Consider the following 23,964-nt stretch of genomic DNA (forward strand, 5'->3'; position numbering starts at 1 on the left):
GCTTGTGGACCCCAGCATTTTTGGATATATACAGACCACGTTAAAAGTATATAAATGTAAGATTTACCGACAGGCCGGTAGTTTAGTGGTTTTCAATTAAAATTTTACTGTTGTAAACATGTTATATTGGTTCATTGGGAGATATATTTACATTTACCCATATTGCTCTTTTAATAGTTTGCAGACCAGCATTATTAATCCAATTACAATTGGTGATTTTGTTTGTAAAGTTGCAGTTCAAATATTGACAGATTTCACACAGAGCTGTTCGGCAGTAAATGTTTTGTTCGTTTTTAGGTCTCGCCTGTCGATGCGCATGCGCATCGAGCAAGCGAGACTATGGGGGCTTATCCACTCTTTATCCACTGCAAGGAATCGTGGCGATTCCTTGCAGTGCCCGTGACTTTTAAGCTCAATGCGCATGCGCATTGAGCTTAAAAGCGTGTGCACGTCCGTCTTGTTTTACCCGCTCCGCCCCCTCCCCTTCCCGCCGTGTCGCATTTCTCCTCCCCCCTCCCCTCTCTTCCCTCCGTCTTGTTTGTTTATTTTACCCGCTCCGCCCCCTCCCCTTCCCGCCGTGTCGCATTTCTCCTCCCCCCTCCCCTCTCTTCCCTCCATCTTGTTTGATAGCGCTGCAATTTTTGGACAGTTGCTGGTAGTAGGTGATGGTTATTCTTACGCAACCCTGCCCATTAGCTTCACCACATATCACCCCCATTGACCTAGCGTCCCGTGGGCAATTCTGGACCTGAATAAACATTACACTCGACACACCTACTCCAGGGATTCTGATCACCAGATTGCTAAAGAATGTAGTGGGGGCGGGAACGCCGACATGCCATCCATCAGTAGCAGTGAATTCATACTTACCCTTCAGGCTGTACTGGGCCACAGTAAAACGGGGGATAAAATAGGACAGTGCTCTTAACGATACGCACACTAACATTATCAATATTGTGGTGTTTACCACATGTAAATAAACACGGCGCACTCAGTAAGATCTTCAGGTGCAGTTTATTCACCTCATCCGTCCAATGGCAACTGACCCACATGGAATGTCCATGACATCCTTCTAGTCCTAACAACCCTCTCCTATGAAGGTTCCTTATCAGAATAGAACTGCGTCAAATCACAGATATCCTGTGCGTACTCCTGCCCATTGGAAGTTCGCCATGGACGCCCTCGCGCTGTCTCCTTCCTCGGCGTTCATCTAAACGTCCCGCTCGAGCCGATGAGCGCGAGCTGCGAGCACGTAAACAGCTGCTGCGAAGAGAAATCTTCATGTAACAGAATCCGCTGCCAAATTCATCGCTGCCATGTGTGCTGTGTAATACTTGTCATCTCAAGTGAGTCATTAAAAGGTTTCCCCCCAGTGTGGCTTTGAAGTGCCGTGGCAGCTTGAGAGCATCTATAAATTGCCACAAACGGCCCTCGTACGGGGTTAGCTAATTGCTCGCGCTCTGACTTATTAGGAGCGCTGGAGTTAAACAGTTTGTCACGTGCGGCTTGTCATAAATAATATGACTAGCTGGCTTCCATCTTTTCCTCTGATAATATCGCGGCCCCTTTTGGACGAAGCGTCCACGCAGTTGATGGATAATTCAGTGGATTTCTTTTTGGGCCTAAATATTTTTTCCTGAGAATCGTAGGTAGAAACTGCTGTCCGATTTCAGAATACTCTGTCCGATGATCGACTGTGTCAAGTGAGCGCGGGAAAACTCGATGTGCCTTTTGTTAATTTACCCAAGCAGTCTATAGTTACGTTTGTTGTTATGACATGAGCTACATTTTTTAACAGCTTTAAAGTAGGCTACATTTTAGAAAGAAAGAGCTTAACTTCCGTATTGTAATAAGCCTGATTACAGATGATTTTACACACGCCACTCCATAATCTAAGCTTTTGCTTGACAATTGTTAGGGTGGAATTCTGTACGAATGTAATGTGGAATAATCGTTTCCATTGTTACAGCACTGCAAAAAAATATAAGCGCTTTTTACTTATATACTGGCTTGTTAGCCAACGCCGTGGTTCTTGTTTGTCTACTTTAAAAGGATGGAATGCTAGGCAGGCCCTGTATGGATTTATACCTTTCACCTACAAATATTTGGAGAGAGCGTTTAAACAATTAAACTATCTCGCATGCTATTACCATATGTTTTGGTAAACACACCACTGCAGCAAATTCTTTCAGTTCACTGCTGTGCTTGAAAAAAACCTTATCATCACCGGAATGCACATAATAAAAGAGGGGCACCTTTTATTATAAGTGTGCACATAGACTTTTTTGTGCTAAGTGCAAATTGCAACTTTTCAATAAATATTTTACTCTGAGTGATAGAAGGGGCTCTGTTAGTAAAAAGCTGTTACGTACTTTAGGATGCAATTTAATCACTTGTTGAGTAACATTTTAAACCCCTCACCCTCCCTCACCCTCACCCACACTCACCCTCACTCACCTTCAACACCTCACCCTCACCCACACTCACCCTCACTCACCCTCAACGCCTCACCCTCACTCACCCTCAACACCTCACACTCACTCACCCTCACCCTCTCTCACCCTCTACCCTCACTCACCCTCAATACCTCACCCTCACTCACCCTCACTCTCACTCACCCTCACCCTCACTCACCCTCACTCACCCTCACCCTCACTCACCCTCACCCTCACTCACCCTCACCCTCACTCACCCTCACTCTCACTCACCCTCAACCCCTCACCCTCACTCACCCTCAACCCCTCACTCACCCTCACCCACCCTCACCCTCACTCACCCTCACTCACCCTCAACCCCTCACCCTCACACAGTGCAATAGGTCTCGGAGCATTTGAGTCAAAAATTAGCTAGCATTCGCGCCAAGAATTTTCAATTCTATTAAGGACACGGAGGCGAGGATTATGCTTCTCTTTCTTATATTTGCCACTCACAGCAGCCAATGAAAAACGTTTTGTATGCAAATAAAAACTACATTTCCCATGATGCTTGTACATACATCACATCCTGTATAGCCCCATAAGAGCTGCTGCATCCTGTGTCTCCTCCTCTTTCTTTGCTCGAACATATACAGTCCACACATAAATAAATCCAGTCCATTGTACGGAATATGAGTCTCAATAAACATCCTTCAACATGGCGAACCATCGTCAACTGGAAGGATCACGTCTTTTAAGCCAGAAGAACACCTGCTCCTTCTTCTTTACTGGAAGCTGAAAGGAATGAGACAGGAAAAACCCGTAACTTCTGCTGATACAGAATATCAAGTACATGCGGGTGGGTAATTATTACCACTGTAATAAACCGGGTGGGATAATCCTCGCCTCCGTGTCCTTAATAGAATTGAAAATTCTTGGCGCGAATGCTAGCTAATTTTTGATTCTATTACAGGACCGGAGGCTTCGGATTATGCTAGTTCAACGCTTAGCAACACAACTACAGTCTTAAATCTCCCACCGGTACATAATATACTGTTTAAATAGAGTCTGAGAAACTCCATCAGAAAAGGTAAAACTTGCACAACAATGGGAATTATCCAAACAAGAATGATAAGTATTGTACTTGAGCAAACTGTGTATCACCATTGGTTCGAACACCCATTCCGGCCAAAGGCCCTCAACCATCGGCTGTAATAGCCTCGTACTCACATAGAAAATGATAATAATCATCAACAATCATATGAACATATAGTTGGAAAAATCAGATGGTAATTCCGAGAATCATCGTTGTAAGCCATGAGGCATGTGAAGAAACACCCATAAAGTGCAAAGTCGTGTGACAAGGCCCTGACCACATGCAGTTCAGACCTCGCTGACAGGGCAATTTCTTATAGTACATACTATACCTGTAAAACGCGGGCTTGCCTCGCCATAGGAACCCCCGAAGGTGGAATGCTTCGTAACACAGCCTGACAATATTTGATGTCCCGTTTGGAAACTTATGCCACCAAAAGAATTCGAAAGAAAACCCGACTCAAGTTCAGCAACCTGCCCTGAACCGAGAAGAGCCGCAGGAAAAAACGGCCAAATGGACGTTATAAGGACTAAAGTCCCCGCAAATTATTTGGTAACTAATTCACCAGAAGAAATCAGTCCTCACAAAGCCGTCAAATGGCGTACATATCCACAAGCGACCCTCTATCGCCGAAACCTCTGTAGGGAATGAAAGGTCCCAGAAATACGAAAAGAACGTGTTCGAGAACCAAGAAAGTATTGTAGATACCAGAAAACTTGGTCGCAATAAAGCAAAGTCGGAATACATACACCCAGGAAAAAAATTCCTACCACATTGCCATGTGTCAACCCGGACCTGCGCCTAATAAACGGCAACGATGAATCTGCGGGTCGTAGCTCTCTGGTGAACCATAAGGCATCTGCCTTGATTTACCTGAGTGTCACTACAGTAGAAAAGGGGAAAAATTGCAAGAAAAGGCGGGAGAACGAGCCGTCCTCCGCCGACCCAGGGGGCATTGGGATTCCAAAATGGAGTCCGCCCTGCACGAAAGATGCGACCAGTCCTCCGAAATACCAGGAAACCAGATGGAACAAACCTTTACTGCCATGTAGGCTAAGGAGGTATACCACAACAATCTAAATGTGAAATCGTCGGCAGAATGGCCTGAGTCCTGGAATTAGTCCACTATGAAGATGACCTATATGCCCATATCCGCTGATCGTACTCGCAGTCGAGACATTGTGCATGCTGAACAGTAAGCCTCCAGAGGCGTGCACGACAAAGAGCCCGAATAACTGGAGGGGTCGGAAACTGTTTGAATGACGGTGCCCAACACACCACCACCGAGGCATCCACCCACAGGGAAACTCTCGTACTAATACCATCGGAAAGTCATCCTCGCATTGTAAAGTGGGGATAAAACCACTGAGTCGCATAGGATTGAGATAAAACAACCATGCCTCCATGTATCCAATTAACCTGAGAGATAAAACAACACGGTACTCGGACGTTAATGGGGAACTGAGGAGGGATAGTCTATCCCTCGCATCAACCATTGGTACCACCATCGGAACAACTGCCCTTGTAGGGAAGGAGAGAACCAGACTCTCTCCTGAACGCTATGTGCCAGAAACTGCGGAAACACGATGGAAAAGAACTGACCCACTAGTGTGAATGCGACCACAAGAAAAGAACGTCTACCCTTTATACACTCAACGATAATAAACCTGTCCCATAGGGGCCTCTGGTGTCCTGGTGTCCAACCTTACGAAGGCTTTGCGCCTCTCGGGCGATCCGGCGCAAAGGCGTCATACCGACGCCTATCACCGAGCGTGGCTGGCTACGACATTGATTTGCAGCCTGTCAAATTTGGGAATCCCTTTCTGAGACGACTAGAAAAAAGAGGAAAAACGAAATAAAGACAATAACTAACAACGTAAAAAATAATAAGTAAATAGACAAAAACGAACGCATGCTGAAGGATTTGTGGTAGCAGAACAAAATGGGCGTCAATCAAGCCCTGTCACCCCTAGTTAGGTAACGTCATACATGAGGCCCTGTTGACCACACAAGAACGGGAAGAACCTGGGTGTCAACATAATCAGTTCAGGAGGCTCTTGCGCTCCTATCAGTAGCTGTCATCCTCCAATATAGCAATATATATATATACATACATATATTCCAACCTCATCCTCAAGGGACATCTGTATTCTATACATATGAAAGTGCAAGGCACAGTGCAATGGAGGAGTCGAGGGGGAGCCAACCCTGTGCACACTAAAACAGAGAAATGAATAATGCATCGGCTCCTCAGCAAAGCTGTAGTCATTATACCAGCCCAGAGGGCGTCAGGAGTCTTTGTAAAATACCAGGAGCGTGTGCGCACTCCGAGGGCCAGCCTATTGTTAAAGCCTGGCGGCTACCAGGAATCTGCCCAGGTAAGCAGGAGGCACTGAGACCTCAAACAAAACAAACAAGGGACGCCTGCGACGTGCGTAGGCCAATGTGCCCAAAGTAAGCCCAAAATTGTGCCCAAATGGGTTACGCACACCGGAGCGTTATGACTCCATAACCGCACTCGGCTACTAGGGAAAGCCTTTGGCGGAGAAAGCGCGTGCCCGCGCAATAATTCAAACAACCCTATGGAAGTGACCGGAAACTTACGCAACGTGTAAAACAGCATCGTTGGAATGTAATCAATGAGCAACAAATCAAGACACAAACACATTCACCCAATTTCATCATGGCGCACTCTAGCGCCGAATTCCAGCTCCAGAAGGAGCGTCTGATTCAGTTTGCGGCTGTCTAGGCCTCTCATGAGGATTAATCTCGCCGGCATAAGCAGAGCGACCTCACCACTCCCGCAGGAGCCATCTGAAAGTTGCATCAGCGCTACCAAAAAGCTGCCAAGCGCATACTGCCATCCAGTATAAACAGTGAAACATATCTCAGGAGAATAGTAAACTTAAATCGTGAGAAAACACAAATTACAACATTAATGATAAACGGACATGACTCTGGGCACCTGGGATCGAACCCTGCACCATGGAGATCAAAGGCGGCAGCCTTGCCCCGAGGCCACGTGTAGACCGATCCGCACGAAGCTGATGAAACCTGAAGACCCCGGCCGGGAAGCGCGGCATGTGCACATCAGCGGGAGTACAGAGCGCCTGAAAAAGAGGCCACCCGCGTAGAGGATACATCACCGTACCCACAGTCCCAGGACGTGGCAAGGAGGCGACGCGCGCCTGCCTTATCGAAGCGAGCCATGAGGCTCTGCGGAGATTCAGCGGTAAGGTGAACCGACAGATAAGGTGACAGACTCCGCTGCAGGAGGAGGCGCTACACCCGGGCGCCGCACACAGCCCCCGCAAGAACGCAGCAATGCCCGCAGGCCATGGGGAACGAACGCCTGGCCAGGGAGACCGAACCGATAACACACAAAAGCGTCCACGGAGTACGCTGCTCCCAGCGGGAGCCGCTCCGCCCTCCTAGGCGGTAAAAACAACCCATGGCGCCCGCGAGCGCTAACACAAGAAAGCATGGAAATGCAGCGTAAATCACCAACCCATACTCCTAGGACCCTTTGTAAATTGAGGACAACCTAGATACTGTGTTATATCCAGAGCGCTGCAAGCAGTCTTGAACTTAGGGAGCGCCGTTCGTTAAGATACACGGCTGCACGTAACACGTGCGCTGCCAGCTCCCATAAACCACAATCACGCCACAAGCATGAAACATAGCGCGATATAAGCGCAAGCATTTCAACATCAAGCGATCTAAACGCAAGGCATTTAATACATCGCGCAATGAGCGCAAAACTACTGGCAGTAACCTCAAAGAAAATCCGTCAGTCAACCAAGACATTAATCATATCATAATGCTGTGAGCACTTAACTGTCTGCGTGAGCAGCAAAGAAAGAGGAGGAGACACAGGATGCAGCAGCTCTTATGGGGCTATACAGGATGTGATGTATGTACAAGCATCATGGGAAATGTAGTTTTTATTTGCATACAAAACGTTTTTCATTGGCTGCTGTGAGTGGCAAATATAAGAAAGAGAAGCATAATCCGAAGCCTCCGGTCCTGTAATAGAATTAGAGCTTTTAGAAATGTTTATGGCTTTTTTTTTTAATTCTTTAGCATTGGCTACAGGAAACAAAAATGCTAAAGATTTACAAAAAAAACCATAAACAATTCTAAAAGCACTAACTCTAACCCTCTCTCACCCTCTACCCTCACTCACCCTCAATACCTCACCCTCACTCACCCTCACTCTCACTCACCCTCACCCTCACTCACTCACCCTCACCCTCACTCACCCTCACTCACCCTCACCCTCACTCACCCTCACCCTCACTCACCCTCACTCACCCTCACTCACCCTCACTCACCCTCACTCTCACTCACCCTCAACCCCTCACCCTCAACCCCTCACTCACCCTCACCCACCCTCACCCTCACTCACCCTCACTCACCCTCAACCCCTCACCCTCACACAGTGCAATAGGTCTCGGAGCATTTGAGTTAGAGCTTTTAGAAATGTTTATGGCTTTTTTTTTTTAATTCTTTAGCATTGGCTACAGGAAACAAAAATGCTAAAGATTTACAAAAAAACTCATAAACAATTCTAAAAGCACTAACTCTAATGCTGCGAGACCTATTGCATTTCCAATGCTTGTTTAAATAATTGCTACAAGTTACTTTCTATATAACAATTCTTCCAGCCTATTTCAATTTTTTTTACCCACGTCATAGACCTAAAACCAAGATTTGAAGGAAAACCTGTGGTTTACTGAAACTATTTCAGTCCTTTCTAGAACAGTAATGTGACATCTCTACCTTTTAATCCGTGGTAATACATTTTACGTACTTATACATTGTATTACCAAAATTAGTAGATACTACATGTCTGTGTCTTAAAGACTGGAGGGGCTGGAACGCTTTCAGTAAAGTTCACAATTTTCATGTTTTATTTTTTTTGTGTGCATTTCACATCAAACATAAAGCTCCTATCTATTCTTTCTGCTCCCTGCAGGAGCTCCTCTCTTTTATATACACCTTGCAGAAAACCCCCACCATCTGCATTCAGGAGTCCCCCATCATCTGTATTGCCACTACAAACCTCCTTTTGGTAATTTAGTATGCATGGGGAAAACAGACGCTGGCGATCCATGGAATGTGTTCCTTTCTCTATTCCCTGCAGAAGCCCCCAACCCAAACCCCCCATCATATTTTACATGGTAGGCATATGGAAAACCAACAGTGGGCGACTTATGGAATGTTTTCATTTTCGAATATGATTTAATACACTTCCACTGGGTGTTGTTTATTTATATTTGCAATCCAGGTACTGTTAACATTTACTATTTATTTGCTTTCTCTTTTAAATGCGCTTACCTATTTCCTAATTTACTGACTTTGTCCCAACCGTACTAGCTCTTTCTGTTTAAAACATGAGTCATTCAGTTTTTGTTTACATTCATATTATGTTTGGCACTCAACTATACTATATTTAGATACTAAGTGGCTTTCCAAACTAAACATGCATGCCCGAGACATTTATACTTTATTTACAGTATGTATTTGTGACCGTGCTTAGCTCACAGGCTCCTGTGACATACAGAATACCATGATAGCTCCACTTTTCACAAAATGGCTGTTTTAATATGCTGTTTACATTTACATATGTGTTTGTAACCGTGCACATTTCATACTATTGTAATATATTACTTAATTTATAATGTACAAGAGCAGGCGCGCAACCAATGCAAAAAATAATGTCCTTTTACTACACACGTGCGCTTATGTTACTATGTTGCTGTTTCCTAGGCACATACATCCCAGTACTACCCAGGCCTTTAAAACTAGACAAATCTTTTCAAGCTCCAACACATGTTCTTTATGGCAGTGATGCTTATCTTACTTTCTTTCAACTTTTGCAACCTATCACTGGATGCAAGCCCAATACCTGGTGACACAGACTTCAAATCCTCTACCTCTATCACATTACGGCTGTCTCTATCCTGAGCACCTCCTTATTTTACAAAGAGCTGTGAACAGCCACTGTTCCTTACACACAATTGCTCGTCTTTCTATTTTTTTGAATTTGGTTTAAATGAGAATTCACTGTAATTATATTTAATTGCATTTAAAACTAAACGCACAGTTGAAGGCATTTACACCTCATTTGAAATATATATTTGTAACTGTACTTAGCACTCAGGATCCTGTTATTGGGACTTATTCATTTAGAAAAAAGCTGAAAAGATGGTTTACCTGTGCGATTTACAATGTCCCAGCCGTTCCAAATTTCACATCTTTAAAAATGCTGTACAAAATAAATAACACACTGGTTTATTTTTAACTTGCTCTAAAATATTTCATATTGCTACCTCAATTATGTGTTTGGGATCCTTTACATCTAAAACTCAATGAAAAATTGTCCTGTTTTCTAGTTCACTCCAGCTTTCACTAGCCTCACCGTAACACTACCAGTTAGCTTTTTTATATTCTGTTTGCTCATTAAACCAACAGAAACATTACATTTGCAGCATTGTGTGTTTAATTATTTGCTTCCGATGATTTAATACATTCCACTGTGTGTTGTGTGTTTATATTTACAGACCAGGTGCTATTAACATTTACCATTTACTATTTAATTGCTTTCTCATTTAAAAGCACTTACCTATTAAAAAACTATCTGACTTTGCCCCAAATGTACTAGTTCTTTCAATTCAAAACATGATCCATTTAGTTTTTGCTCAGATTTATATTATGTTTGGCACTCAACCAATACAATATTTAGATAACAAATGGTTTTCCAAACTAAACGTGCATGTCCAAGGCACTGGCATAACAAACCTTGAGGAGGCCTCCCTGCAAGGCACCTGGGGGGAGCCCTGCAGCCAGAGTGCTGTGCTGAGGGGGCCCCCTGGAGTTTGGGCCCCTCCCCCCCCCCCGCACCGCAGGGGCTGCGCGGGGCCTGTCTTACGCCCCTGGCGCAAGGTATTTTTACTTTTTTTAATATATGTATTTGTAACCATGCTTAGCTCACAGGGACCTCGTAGTTTTGTTGTTTGCGATTGAAAGTATACTATTATAAACATGATAAATAGATCCATGGGGAGATGTATATTACTTTTAATAGTTTGCAGACAAGCATTATTAATCTAATTACAATTGGTGATTTTTTTTGTAAACATGCATATACCGCCCACATGCTCCTTAGCACCTAGACATAGTAGATACACCCAGCTGCTGTTGTTCTAAACAGAGGGAGCGGATACTGGCAGACAGCACAAAGGTACTGAGATAGAGCTGTGTCAGCTGGGATGTTGAACAACTATCTATGAATGCTAAGGTATGGGGTCCACTGCCAAGCCCAGAGATCTATAATCATTTAGCTTTCATAGTGAAAGTGCGTTTAGGCAAAGCTGTTACATAATATGACAGGACTTTTTATTGTATACGGTCTAATAGTTATGCCAATGCCATGACTGTGTTTGTTTTCTAGCTGTGGCACAGCTAATGCACATTAGAGCACAATAGTTTAAATAAACATTGTAAACTTTCCTTGTGTCTCTTGTCTATTTTTTGTGGACAATTATGAGTGAGAGAACAAAAGGGGGTGACCTGCTACCACGTTACTGGAGAGGATCGGAAGTGTTGTGTTCTGGGTGTCAAATCACTTGTCTTTTTTAGAAAGTTTAAGAGGGCAAGTAAGCAGTATAAGCTTGTCGGACTAGGGTCCATAAATATTGATGGGGTATGGAGACTCAGTCCCTGCATACAGACGTTCTATGGACCCAAGCATAGTTCTGTCCTGAAGCAGAATTCCTGCAACACCATGACTTGATGCCGGTCCTGCCTCCGGGTATCACCATCTTTTCCTCCAGGGGACACAAGCTGACCGACTGACTGTCAGAGATGTCCTGTCTACAGCTCCTCTCCCACCTTTGCCAGGGACAGCCGTGTGATCCTTTGCAGTGCTGCTGTCCTCCACAGTTGTCTCACGACCCACCCCAGGTGCATGGGAAGCCCAGGGCAGAGCACAGCAGGCACGCACGGCACAGCAGGCACAATAGCGGTGCGCCGCCCTTCACCTCCAACACTGCTCCTGGCCGAATATTCCGGCAGGCTGGCTGACACGTTTCTGTCACCTCTGGGTCCATCTTAGTAGTGGCCGTACCTGAAGCACCGCTGATTGTACCCATGGTAGGAACTTCTCTCCAAGCAGACGACAGGGCCATCCAGCCTGTACTGCCATGCTCTTGCCATCAACTCGCACTGTAGGCAGGTGCCATGGCTATCTCTCTGTACTTTGTGGGTCTGAGGGTGATCCCGCACTTGCCGCGATGGCTACTACAGTTTGGGGTCACGTGATGCCATGGATGGCTGTCGGATTGTCGTCCAGACTGACATAGCCTCGCTAGTGAATGGTCATCTTGCTGCTGCACCCCCTAAAACCCCCAAGGGGGTCACCCTTAAAGGAAGTTTCTTAGAAGGTCCAAAGTTATAAATGTTGTATAAAATGTGAGTTTGGGTGTATCTTTTGTAATGCATTGCATACAAATCTGGTGCAGTTATAAGGCTGTTTCTCTACCAGCATCCACAGTTCCCTTATGATCATGCAATGTACTTTTTATAGTTTTAATTTGTTATCATGATATTGGGGAACCCACCTTGAGACATTGGTAAACAAGGGACCGATTAATAAAAACCTTCAGCATTTCTAGAGGCTGAAGTAGAGTTGTGTGGCATCAAGGTTTTTCGTTACCGAAAGTCTATTGACTCCTACCAAGCATGCCAGGTAACATACGTAGACACTGAAAAGCAGATGAGGCCTCACAGAGTCTTTAGAGTATCCAAGAGAGAAGTAGGAGTCCAAATGAGAGTTTCTAGCAGTTGATTACTCTGTGAACTATAACTACTGAAAAATAATGGATTTTGTCCCTCGTTCTGCAAACTAGGCCAAGAGTTCAACATAGGTTGGCGATTGGGGGAAGGCATGGTCCATGCATTATTACCTGGATAATCAATGACTATGTAAATGATTTCCATTCAGATTTATTTCAAAATGATTACTATCTATTGGATAACCGTACTCTAACCCTATCCTGTCCTGTGGAACCCTGTCGATAGTGATTGTGATTAGTGGTGTCAAATGCAGCAGACAGCTGAGGTAGGCCCAGCGCTACCACTCCATCGTCATAACAATCTACAGCATGTTTTTTAGTGATGAGACTCTTGTTTGTTTAATTTCTTCAATGTGCAACCCAAAGTATATATTTGTGGAATCATTTTTACATATTTTTGTTGCAAGGGACTGGTGGATTTATGTAGAAAATGTATTTGATTATTTTATGGAAAGTTGGTTTAGATATATTTTCCTTTAAATAGGAGTCAATGTTTTTGGCTTAGGTGATGTCTATTTCTACCTTGCTCCAGTTGTTGTGAGCATTTCACCGTTTATCAGAGATGTTTGCTGTTTTCTTAGGAGAGTTATGCCTTAATAAATGCATATAAATAACGTAATAGCATGTACATCATATATTTATTTTCCTTTCTTTTTAATTCAGATACACAAGCACTCTGGGATGGTGTAGTTTATAATCCTGTCACTCAGTCTTTGGCTTGGCAATCAGCTTGCCCAGTGCAAGCCACGGTCAGTCTATGTCAGAAATCAGAACTTCATGATAAATGTCAGAATCTGCCAAATTCATTAAGGCCTGCAGTAAGGAAGGTCAGTACAAGCAGTATATATGCATTTTATAGATCGTGAATTTCAGTATGTGTACCAAGGTTTTTTGCTTAAGAGGGAGGCTTTCACAAAATAGCTGTAATTGCCCTTGCATTCAAAATAAATATCTTCTGATTTCAATATTTTTTTATATTTGCCTCTGTTTGCACTACAAGAATACAAGCAATCTGTTCAGGTTCTAAAGCTCTAGGTGAGAAGTAGAATGCTTAATATAGCTACATCATTACCAGTTATACCAATAATATCATCTGCACAATCAGTTCCGTAGTACGTCTGAAGGCCGGGACTAGTGCTGATGCCAACAATGAGAATAGCGCTGATGATAACAATGGAACTAGTGCCGATGCAAACAAAGAGAATAGCACTGATGATAACAATTGGACTATTGCTCATGACAGCAAAGAGAATAGCACTGATAACCATGGGACTAGTGCCCATGACAACAATGAGAATAGCCCTGATGATAACAATGGGACTAGTGCTCATGACAACAATGAGAATAGCACTGGTGATGATAACAATGACTATAGCTCTGATAATACCAATGGGACTAGTGCTGATGCCAACAATGAGAATAGCGCTGATGATACCAATGGGACTAGTGCCGATGCCTACAATGAGAATAGCGCTGATGATACCAATGGGACTAGTGCTGATGCCAACAATGAGAATAGCACTGATGATAACAAATCGGACTAGTGCCCATGACAACAATGAGAATAGCACTGATAACCATGGAACTAGTGCCCATGACAACAATGAGAATAGCGCTGATGATACCAATGGGACTAGTGCCGATGTCCACAATGAGAATGGCACTGATGATAACAATGGGACTAGTGCCGATGCCAACAATGAGAACAGCACTGATGATAACAATGGAACTATTGCTCATGACAGAAATGAGAATTGCACTGATAACCATGGGGCTAGTGCCCATGACAACAATGAGAATAGCACTGATGATAACAATGGGACTAATGCTGATGCCAACAATGAGAATAGCACTGATGATAACAATGGGAATAGTGCCAATGCCAACAATGAGAATAGAACTGATAAACGTGGAACTAGTTCCCATGACAACAATGAAAATAGTGCTGAAGATAACAATGGAACTAGTGCCGATGCAAACAAAGAGAATAGCACTGATGATAACAATTGGACTATTGCTCATGACAGCAATGAGAATAGCACTGATAACCATGGGACTAGTGCCCATGACAACAATGGGAATAGCCCTGAAGATAACAACAGGACTAGTGGTGATGATAACAATGAAAATAGCTCTAATGATAACAATGGGACTAGTGCTCATGACAACAATGAGAATAGCACTGATGATAACAATGACTATAGCTCTGATAATACCAATGGGACAAGTGCTGATGCCAACAATGAGAATAGCGCCGATGATAACAATGGAACTAGTGCTGATGCAAACAAAGCGAATAGCACTGACGATAACAATTGGACTATTGCTCATGACAGCAAAGAGAATAGCACTGATAACCATGGGACTAGTCCCCATGACAACAATGAGAATAGCCCTGATGATAACAACAGGACTAGTGGTGATGATAACAATGAAAATAGCTCTGATGATAACGTTGGGACTAGTGCTCATGACAACAATGAGAATAGCACTGATGATAACAATGACTATAGCTCTGATAATACCAATGGGACTAGTGCTGATGCCAACAATGAGAATAGCGCCGATGATAACAATGGAACTAGTGCCGATGCAAACAAAGAGAATAGCACTGATGATAACAATTTGACTATTGCTCATGACAGGAAAGAGAATAGCACTGATAACCATGGGACTAGTGCCCATGACAACAATGAGAATAGCCCTGATGATAACAACAGGACTAGTGGTGATTATAACAATGAAAATAGCTCTGATGATAACAATGGGACTAGTGCTCATGACAACAATGAAATTAGCACTGGTGATGATACCAATGACTATAGCTCTGATAATACCAATGGGACTAGTGCTGATGCCAACAATGAGAATAGCGCTGATGATACCAATGGGACTAGTGCCGATGCCTACAATGAGAATAGCGCTGATGATAACAATGGGACTAGTGCTGATGCCAACAATGAGAATAGCACTGATGATAACAATGGGACGAGTGCCGATGCCAACAATGAGAATAGCACTGATGATAACAATGGGACTAGTGCCTATGCCAGCAATGAGAATAGCACTGATGAGAACAATGGGACTCGTGCCCATGACAACAATGAGAATAGCACTGATAACTATTTTACTAGTGCCCATGACAACAATGAGAATAGCGCTGATGAAACCAATGGGACTAATGACGATGCTAACAATGAGAATAGCACTGATGATGAAATGGGTCTAGTGCTGATGCCAACAATGAGAATGGCACTGATGATAACAATGGTACTAGTGCCGATGCCAGCAATGAGAATAGCACTGATGATAACAATTGGACTAGTGCAGATGCCAACAATGAGAGTAGCACTGATGATAACAATGGGACTAGTGCCGATGCCAACAATGAGAATAGCACTGATGATAACAATGGGAATAGTGCTGATGCCATCAATGAGAATAGCACTGATAACCATGGGACTAGTTCCCATGACAACAATGAGAATAGCACTGATGATACCAATCGGACTAGTGCCGATGCCAACAATGAGAATAGCACTGATGATAACAATGGGACTAGTGCAGATGCCAACAATGAGAATAGCACTGATGATAACAATAGGACTAGTGCTGATGCCAACAATGAGAATAGCACTGATGATAACAATGGGACTAGTGCCTATGCCAGCAAGGAGAATAGCACTGATGAGAACAATGGGACTCGTGCCCATGACAACAATAAGAATAGCACTGATAACTATGGGACTAGTGCCCATGACAACAATGAGAATAGCGCTGATGAAACCAATGGGACTAGTGACGATGCCAACAATGAGAATAGCACTGATGATAACAATGGGACTAGTGCTGATGCCAACAATGAGAATAGCACTGATGATAACAATTGGACTATTGCTCATGACAGCAATGAGAATAGCACTGATAACCATGGGACTAGTGCCCATGACAACAATGGGAATAGCCCTGATGATAACAACAGGACTAGTGGTGATGATAACAATGAAAATAGCTCTAATGATAACAATGGGACTAGTGCTCATGACAACAATGAGAATAGCACTGATGATAACAATGACTATAGCTCTGATAATACCAATGGGACTAGTGCTGATGCCAACAATGAGAATAGCGCCGATGATAACAATGGAACTAGTGCTGATGCAAACAAAGCGAATAGCACTGACGATAACAATTGGACTATTGCTCATGACAGCAAAGAGAATAGCACTGATAACCATGGGACTAGTGCCCATGACAACAATGAGAATAGCCCTGATGATAACAACAGGACTAGTGGTGATGATAACAATGAAAATAGCTCTGATGATAACAATGGGACTAGTGCTCATGACAACAATGAGAATAGCACTGATGATAACAATGACTACAGCTCTGATAATACCAATGGGACTAGTGCTGATGCCAACAATGAGAATAGCGCCGATGATAACAATGGAACTAGTGCCGATGCAAACAAAGAGAATAGCACTGATGATAACAATTTGACTATTGCTCATGACAGGAAAGAGAATAGCACTGATAACCATGGGACTAGTGCCCATGACAACAATGAAAATAGCTCTGATGATAACAATGGGACTAGTGCTCATGACAACAATGAGAATAGCACTGGTGATGATAACAATGACTATAGCTCTGATAATACCAATGAAACTAGTGCTGATGCCAACAATGAGAATAGCGCTGATGATACCAATGGGACTAGTGCCGGTGCCTACAATGAGAATAGCGCTGATGATAACAATGGGACTAGTGCTGATGCCAACAATGAGAATAGCACTGATGATAACAATGGGACGAGTGCCGATGCCAACAATGAGAATAGCACTGATGATAACAATGGGACTAGTGCCTATGCCAGCAATGAGAATAGCACTGATGAGAACAATGGGACTCGTGCCCATGACAACAATGAGAATAGCACTGATAACTATTTTACTAGTGCCCATGACAACAATGAGAATAGCGCTGATGAAACCAATGGGACTAGTGACGATGCCAACAATGAGAATAGCACTGATGATGAAATGGGACTAGTGCTGATGCCAACAATGAGAATGGCACTGATGATAACAATGGTACTAGTGCCGATGCCAGCAATGAGAATAGCACTGATGATAACAATTGGACTAGTGCAGATGCCAACAATGAGAGTAGCACTGATGATAACAATGGGATTATTGCCGATGCCAACAATGAGAATAGCACTGATGATAACAATGGGAATAGTGCTGATGCCATCAATGAGAATAGCACTGATAACCATGGGACTAGTTCCCATGACAACAATGAGAATAGCACTGATGATACCAATGGGACTAGTGCCGATGCCAACAATGAGAATAGCACTGATGATAACAATGGGACTAGTGCAGATGCCAACAATGAGAATAGCACTGATGATAACAATAGGACTAGTGCCGATGCCAACAATGAGAATAGCACTGATGATAACAATGGGACTAGTGCCTATGCCAGCAATGAGAATAGCACTGATGAGAACAATGGGACTCGTGCCCATGACAACAATGAGAATAGCACTGATAACTATGGGACTAGTGCCGATGACAACAATGAGAATAGCGCTGATGAAACCAATGGGACTAGTGATGATGCCAACAATGAGAATAGCACTGATGATAACAATGGGACTAGTGCTGATGCCAACAATGAGAATGGCACTGATGATAACAATGGTACTAGTGCCGATGCCAGCAATGAGAATAGCACTGATGATAACAATTGGACTACTGCAGATGCCAACAATGAGAGTAGCACTGATGATAACAATGGGACTAGTGCCAATGCCAACAATGAGAGTAGCACTGATGATAACAATGGGATTAGTGCCGATGCCAACAATAAGAGTAGTACTGATGATAACAATGGGACTAGTGCCGATGCCAACAAAGAGAATAGCACTGATGATAACAATGGGACTATTGCTCATGACAGCAATGAGAATTGCATTGATAACCATGGGACTAGTGCCCATGACAACAATGAGAATTGTCAAAAATAACAAAATAGGGAGTGGAGAGATAAATGGATAGAATCCACCTCCAGTACAATATTCATAAACAAAAAGATTCTATCCTTTATATTTTTTAGTGTTTTTTGTTTTACAAAATGTGATTCCTGGCGTTATGTGCATACAAGTGGGTCCTGTTAATCCAGGAGATGTCCTGGAGAAACACTATGTGTTTTTAAAATACCCCTCACACACTAAGAATCCCATAGTGTCATGCTTTATCATCGGGGTCTTCCCGTCCCTCTACGGGGCGGTTAGTGCTTAGACCAACGAAATACGCGGGAGCACTGATTTTTTGTAATAGGCTATGTGTGGTGTGGGTGGTGGGAGTGGTAGGGAAAGTGATGTCTAGTGAAAAAAACGTTAAAAATTTCCTGGTTAGTCCAAAAAATCTGGGGTTAGGTGGGGTGTGTTTATTCTGCCCTCCCTGGTCGACATGTTTCGTAAGCAGTCCCCCCTGCTTTACTCATCAGGACCATGTGTGATCCCTACTACACTCTGAAAATTTCTGTTTATATGTAATATGCCTATTGTCCTAAAAACAGATTGCAAAAGTAGGCTAATCTGTTTTATGGGGTTAATAATTTACCCCTTCAAACATTGGCCTTATTGCCATACTGTTCCTTTTTAAAACAGGCCTCATGAGCTCGCATCGGAGGGGAGGGTGTCTTCAAAGATAAACAGTGACCTGCACCTAGTTCTCTCCTTTACACTGGGCTCCGTGCTGCTCCGTCAATGAGAATTGCCCTGATGATAACAACAGGACTAGTGGTGATGATAACAATGAAAATAGCTCTGATGTTACCAATGGGACTAGTGCTCATGACAACAATGAGAATAGCACTGATGATAACAATGACTATAGCTCTGATGATAACAGTGGGACTAGTGCTAACGAGAATAGCGCTGATGACAACAATGAGACTAGTGCTGATGACAACAACAAAAATAGTGCTGATGGTAACAATGCGACTAGTGCCGATCACAACAAGACTAGTGCAGATGACAATGAGACTAGTGTTGATGACAACAATAAGAATAGCGCTGATGATAACAGGACTAGTGCAGATAGCAAAACTGCATGATTAAGAGTCTGTTACTCAGGGTCTGCACTGCTCATTTATAGGAGACACTGTCCTGGACTCACATGCCTCTCATCAGTGTGCACACTGGTCTTTAACCATATTCCTCCAACTGATTCTAGCACATTATTACAGGTTAATATGTTCCTTTTGAGGCCTCCTGACTCCTGCCATTGGGATTTAAGTTCTGCCACTATGTTGATTATAATTCCAGTGCTGGAGCATTGTGCTTTTGGTAACACGAAGCCATTTGGTGCTTTACCTGTACTTGTTTGTTTTTGTGAGTAACTTTGAAGGAGCCAGTATGAGCTGTGGAAAGGGCTTTTCGGTAAAAACAAACATTTGCAATGCATTAGGTCTCGCATTTACAAGAGTTTGACCTATTGGCATTGTAAACGACAATAGCTTTTTTTATGTTTCAAACACTGAATCATAAATAAAAAGCAATTTCCTTTACAATAAAAATAGCTCAAACTCTCGCAAATGCGAGACCTATTGCATTGCAAATGCTTGTTATAAATGTATTAATGCTACTTCACTGCTGTATATTTACTACATTTTCGAAATAAATAATTGAATCAATTGAGATGAGTTGGATTTTAATAACACTGTTAGTTTTATAGTTCTGGCTCATCCTTTGTTTAATTTACTGTGATTTTAAAATACGTATTTTATACAAACACAATCTTTCCTCATTTTCTTTCAGGTAGAATATTTGCAGGTAGATGCACATGCTCTTCTATGCATGAAGGTACTGTAAACTACTTTCATAATTGTATCACTTTGGCGTTCAAAGTGTTCTAAATTAATTGATAGAAGTCAATAAAACTCTCAAGATTTTACTTAATGTATTATTAAACGTTAAAAAAATTAATAAATACCTCAAACAAATTCTCCTCTTCTAAAACCTGAGGACCTTTTGCTCTTGAGCTTGCAATATATTATTTGAGGATGTGGGTTGTCTTAGTCCTTGAAGTGCGCTCAGAAACTTTCAGAGGCACAGAAATCTGTACATCAACACTACTGAGGTGTCTTCCATCCTACTTGAATGATACACAGGTAAGATGACATAAGCCGAGATGGCAGTGATGTAACAACAGAAAACACACTATTTGAGAAACAAAAATGGAGAAGGAGACACAGAAGGACAAGTGCTTCAATAGAAGAGTCAAAGGTCTCCACTTTAAATATACAGAATCAGCCTCTTACATCGTCAACGGGTTTGATAGATCAGTTGTATAAAACCCACCTGCCACTGAATGATGCATAAACTAGAATTTGTCCTGTCAAAATAACATAAATAATAAGATTAAGAAGGTGAACTTATGATGTCCAAAAATGTTATAGAAAAAAGAGCATGCCTCAGCTGACAGTCAGAAAAGTTCTGGGGTAAAGCCCCTGAATGAAAGGATTTTCACACCTTTCTTTGTGAGGCCTGCCTCGGTATGAAATTGCCCATCAATGTTACGAACAAAGGCACAAGTGAATGGTGCCCTTTGCAGGTCACCAGAATCTAACATCATTAGCCCTCTCACAAAACAGTTGAAAACCTGGGACCCGTTCATGTATTGATGCCAGTAGCTAAGGGACTGGTCACTATCTGAGAAACCAGCACAAGACACAAGGTCTCTCACACAGCTAGTACTGCCACCAACCCCTCACCGTATCATTCCTGGAGGAGGCCTTATATTCGTGGAGGAGGCCTTATATGTCATGAGTCGAGATATAGGTAAATGGCCTATTTCTCCTTGAAGGCTAGATGGTTCTATCACTAAAAGACTGTGCCTTGACAGAGCCACAGAATGTGCATTTATCTTCCAATGCAGTTGCCTTCCAAAGAGAGGACTCGGGTCTACTGCAGGACCTTTTCGTGTCTTCTGATGCGACTTCATGTTTCAGTTGGGTCTCAACGCTGTCACAGCACAATTTCTTGTCTTCTGACTTAGCTTCTTACCACACATTGTCTCTGTGGTTTATCTTAGCAGCCTCTGATGCAATAGCTCACCACCTCTGAGGAATCAAGTATGTAAAACCTGTTTTTGCTTGGTGGTCTGCAGTATAATAGTGGACTATACACCTCAAGCTTTGTTGTTCTAGGATGTGCTGGTTTCTCCCTGCAGCATGACGTGGAACACTGAAGGTGGAGCACTAGCTTACAATTTATGCCATAGGATTCATGTCCTATATCACTGTGTGATAATGTCATTCAGACCATAGATCAGTTGAGATTGTGCAAATTGATCATGAAGTGAAATAACTTCCTCTTTGTATCCTTCCTCTTCCTTGTTAGAATTCTCCAGTATATAAAAGGAGTTCAATGCAATTGTTAGATGCATCACAACTTCGTTCTTCGTGCTCCGTTGCTTGCTCATGCAGTTTATCCTGCCCCGTACCATATGGTGGATGGGAACACAGGGAAACACCACAGATGAGATCCACCTACAGAATGTGATGACGCCAGAAGGCAAACAAGAGTACCACAGATCTTCTGAGATCCGGAACCTTGAGACAGTCCAGTTTGAGATGTTTTGAACTGTGACTAAGTCTGTGTAGATGTGGAAGGGAAAGATTTAGGGTGTTGTTTGCCCATGATAGATCCGGCCTTTCTTCAGTGATCTATTCATTATGTCTCCTTGTAACAGGTCCTTTTGAGTCATTGCTTGCTTAAAAAAATCTGGTTTTAACATTTCTAGTGAGAAGTCTGATGTGGCTAGGTCATTCTTAATACTTGACCATTTCTAGAGGAAACTCTTCGACAAGGCGACATTAATCTACATTGGCTACAAACATACGTCTGTTCGGTATACATTAAGACCGATTATACAAGTGTTTTAATTAGTAGTTAACATTTGACAAATGCCAATAGACCTTTCTGTATTTATTGCCAAACTATTAGTGCACATTCCAATATTTTGTTCAGACTTGGTAGGCCACATGGTTTACAGAGCACCTGTCTTTTTAATTTCCTATGAGGCTTACAGCCGATTTGCAGTTCTCTTATATCAAATGACAACTTTGCATAACCCACTTAGTAGGCATTTTAGTTTTTATATGTTTTCTTAGTGTAGCAAAACATTGAAAGTGTTGCCAGTTTTTGCATTGCACTTTGTGGTTCATAACGAGTGCAAGATAATTCACTGTTATAGAAATGATATTTTGACTATTCCAATATCCGTTCCATAATTTATGAGTTTATTCCTGCTGCATATGTGGATAGGTTAGAAGGCTGAGACAGTTATATTTATTGGACTGATCTACAGCTAAGGCGTAAAGAAATCTACGCAGTAAATACTTGTTCTAAATAGTACTCCACCTTATGCATGGGTTCAATCACAGGTTACATAAATCTTAACTGATCTATAGGCTTTGCAGCAGTGAATCCTATCATATATACTGTAATGCCCTGTAGGCAGAAGAAACCCATTAAGGACCAGCTGGTTATATATTAGTATGATTCTGTAGTCCATGTACTGCAACGTACATTCTTAATGCCAACATACTATGTGCATTTTATTTATGCTTGTTAACATGTCATCTTCTGATGTATCAGTTAAGCATTCCATTATAGTCATGGGTAAGCATTTCACCATACAAATAGCTCGCTACAATAAACACAAAGGAGCGGATTCACAAATTATTTTTTGAGCATTGGAGTTCTATGGGAGTTCTCTTTTATGTACTTTTACATGCAGTTCTTATTTCTCCCAAAATATCTCAATTCCTATTAGTAAATTAGCAAAGAGGACACATTCCTTGCTAATTAAAGTAGAAGTGTGTGAATATTTCCTGAGCTGTAACATTTGATTTCCATTATAGATGTCAGTGCCAATTTACAAAGGCATGTAAAAAAGGGGGCTACAGGAGTACAACCTTGTGCAAACTGAAATCCCTATAGAAATAGCCCCCCAACCCGTTAGGTAGCTGAGAACAATGTACTGCGGCTTGAGCAGACGGGGTTTCGAAAAAAGCATGGCACCATGGACAATTTGACTGCCCTACAAGTGTTATCGGAGAAATACATCAAGCTCCGGGGAGGGAGAATATATGCAGGATTCATAGATTTCTCCACAGCCTTTGACAAGGTGGATCATCCTCTGCTGTGGAGAAAGTTATCGGATCTGGGCATGCCATCTGAGCTCTTAGACTTGGTCTGAGAGCCCCACTCTGAAACATGGTGCAAAGTGCTTTTGGGAGGAGAAAGGGGCCTCTCCCAAGCTATCCCGTCTGCCAATGGGCTAAAGCAAGGTTGTTTGTTGGCACCACTATTGTTTTCCTTATACTTAGCTGATCTTCCACAAACTCTTTCGTCAAGTGTTGGTATTGCCCCGACCTTGGGGGGCAAACCGATAGTATGTCTGTTATATGCAGACGACATACTCATTTTGGATTTGACCCCCACTAGACTGAACAATCGGCTGCAAGCTCTTCACGGATTTGTAGAAACACATCATTTATGGAT

At 42.7% G+C, this 23,964-nt stretch overlaps 1 protein-coding gene across 1 annotated transcript in view; it reads left to right on the forward strand.

Annotated features, from left to right (window-relative positions):
• Window positions 1-23,964, forward strand: part of IL17REL (interleukin 17 receptor E like) — a 687,219-nt gene that overhangs the window by 434,320 nt on the left and 228,935 nt on the right. The window contains exons 10-11 of the mRNA XM_086967317.1: window positions 13,032-13,195; window positions 20,212-20,256. Of these exons, the coding sequence (XP_086823443.1) occupies window positions 13,032-13,195; window positions 20,212-20,256 (209 nt within the window). The remainder of the gene's footprint in view (window positions 1-13,031; window positions 13,196-20,211; window positions 20,257-23,964) is intronic.

This window comes from Lissotriton vulgaris, chromosome 1_1 (assembly GCF_964263255.1).
Source record: "Lissotriton vulgaris chromosome 1_1, aLisVul1.2, whole genome shotgun sequence".
In the NCBI taxonomy this organism is placed as follows: domain Eukaryota; kingdom Metazoa; phylum Chordata; class Amphibia; order Caudata; family Salamandridae; genus Lissotriton; species Lissotriton vulgaris.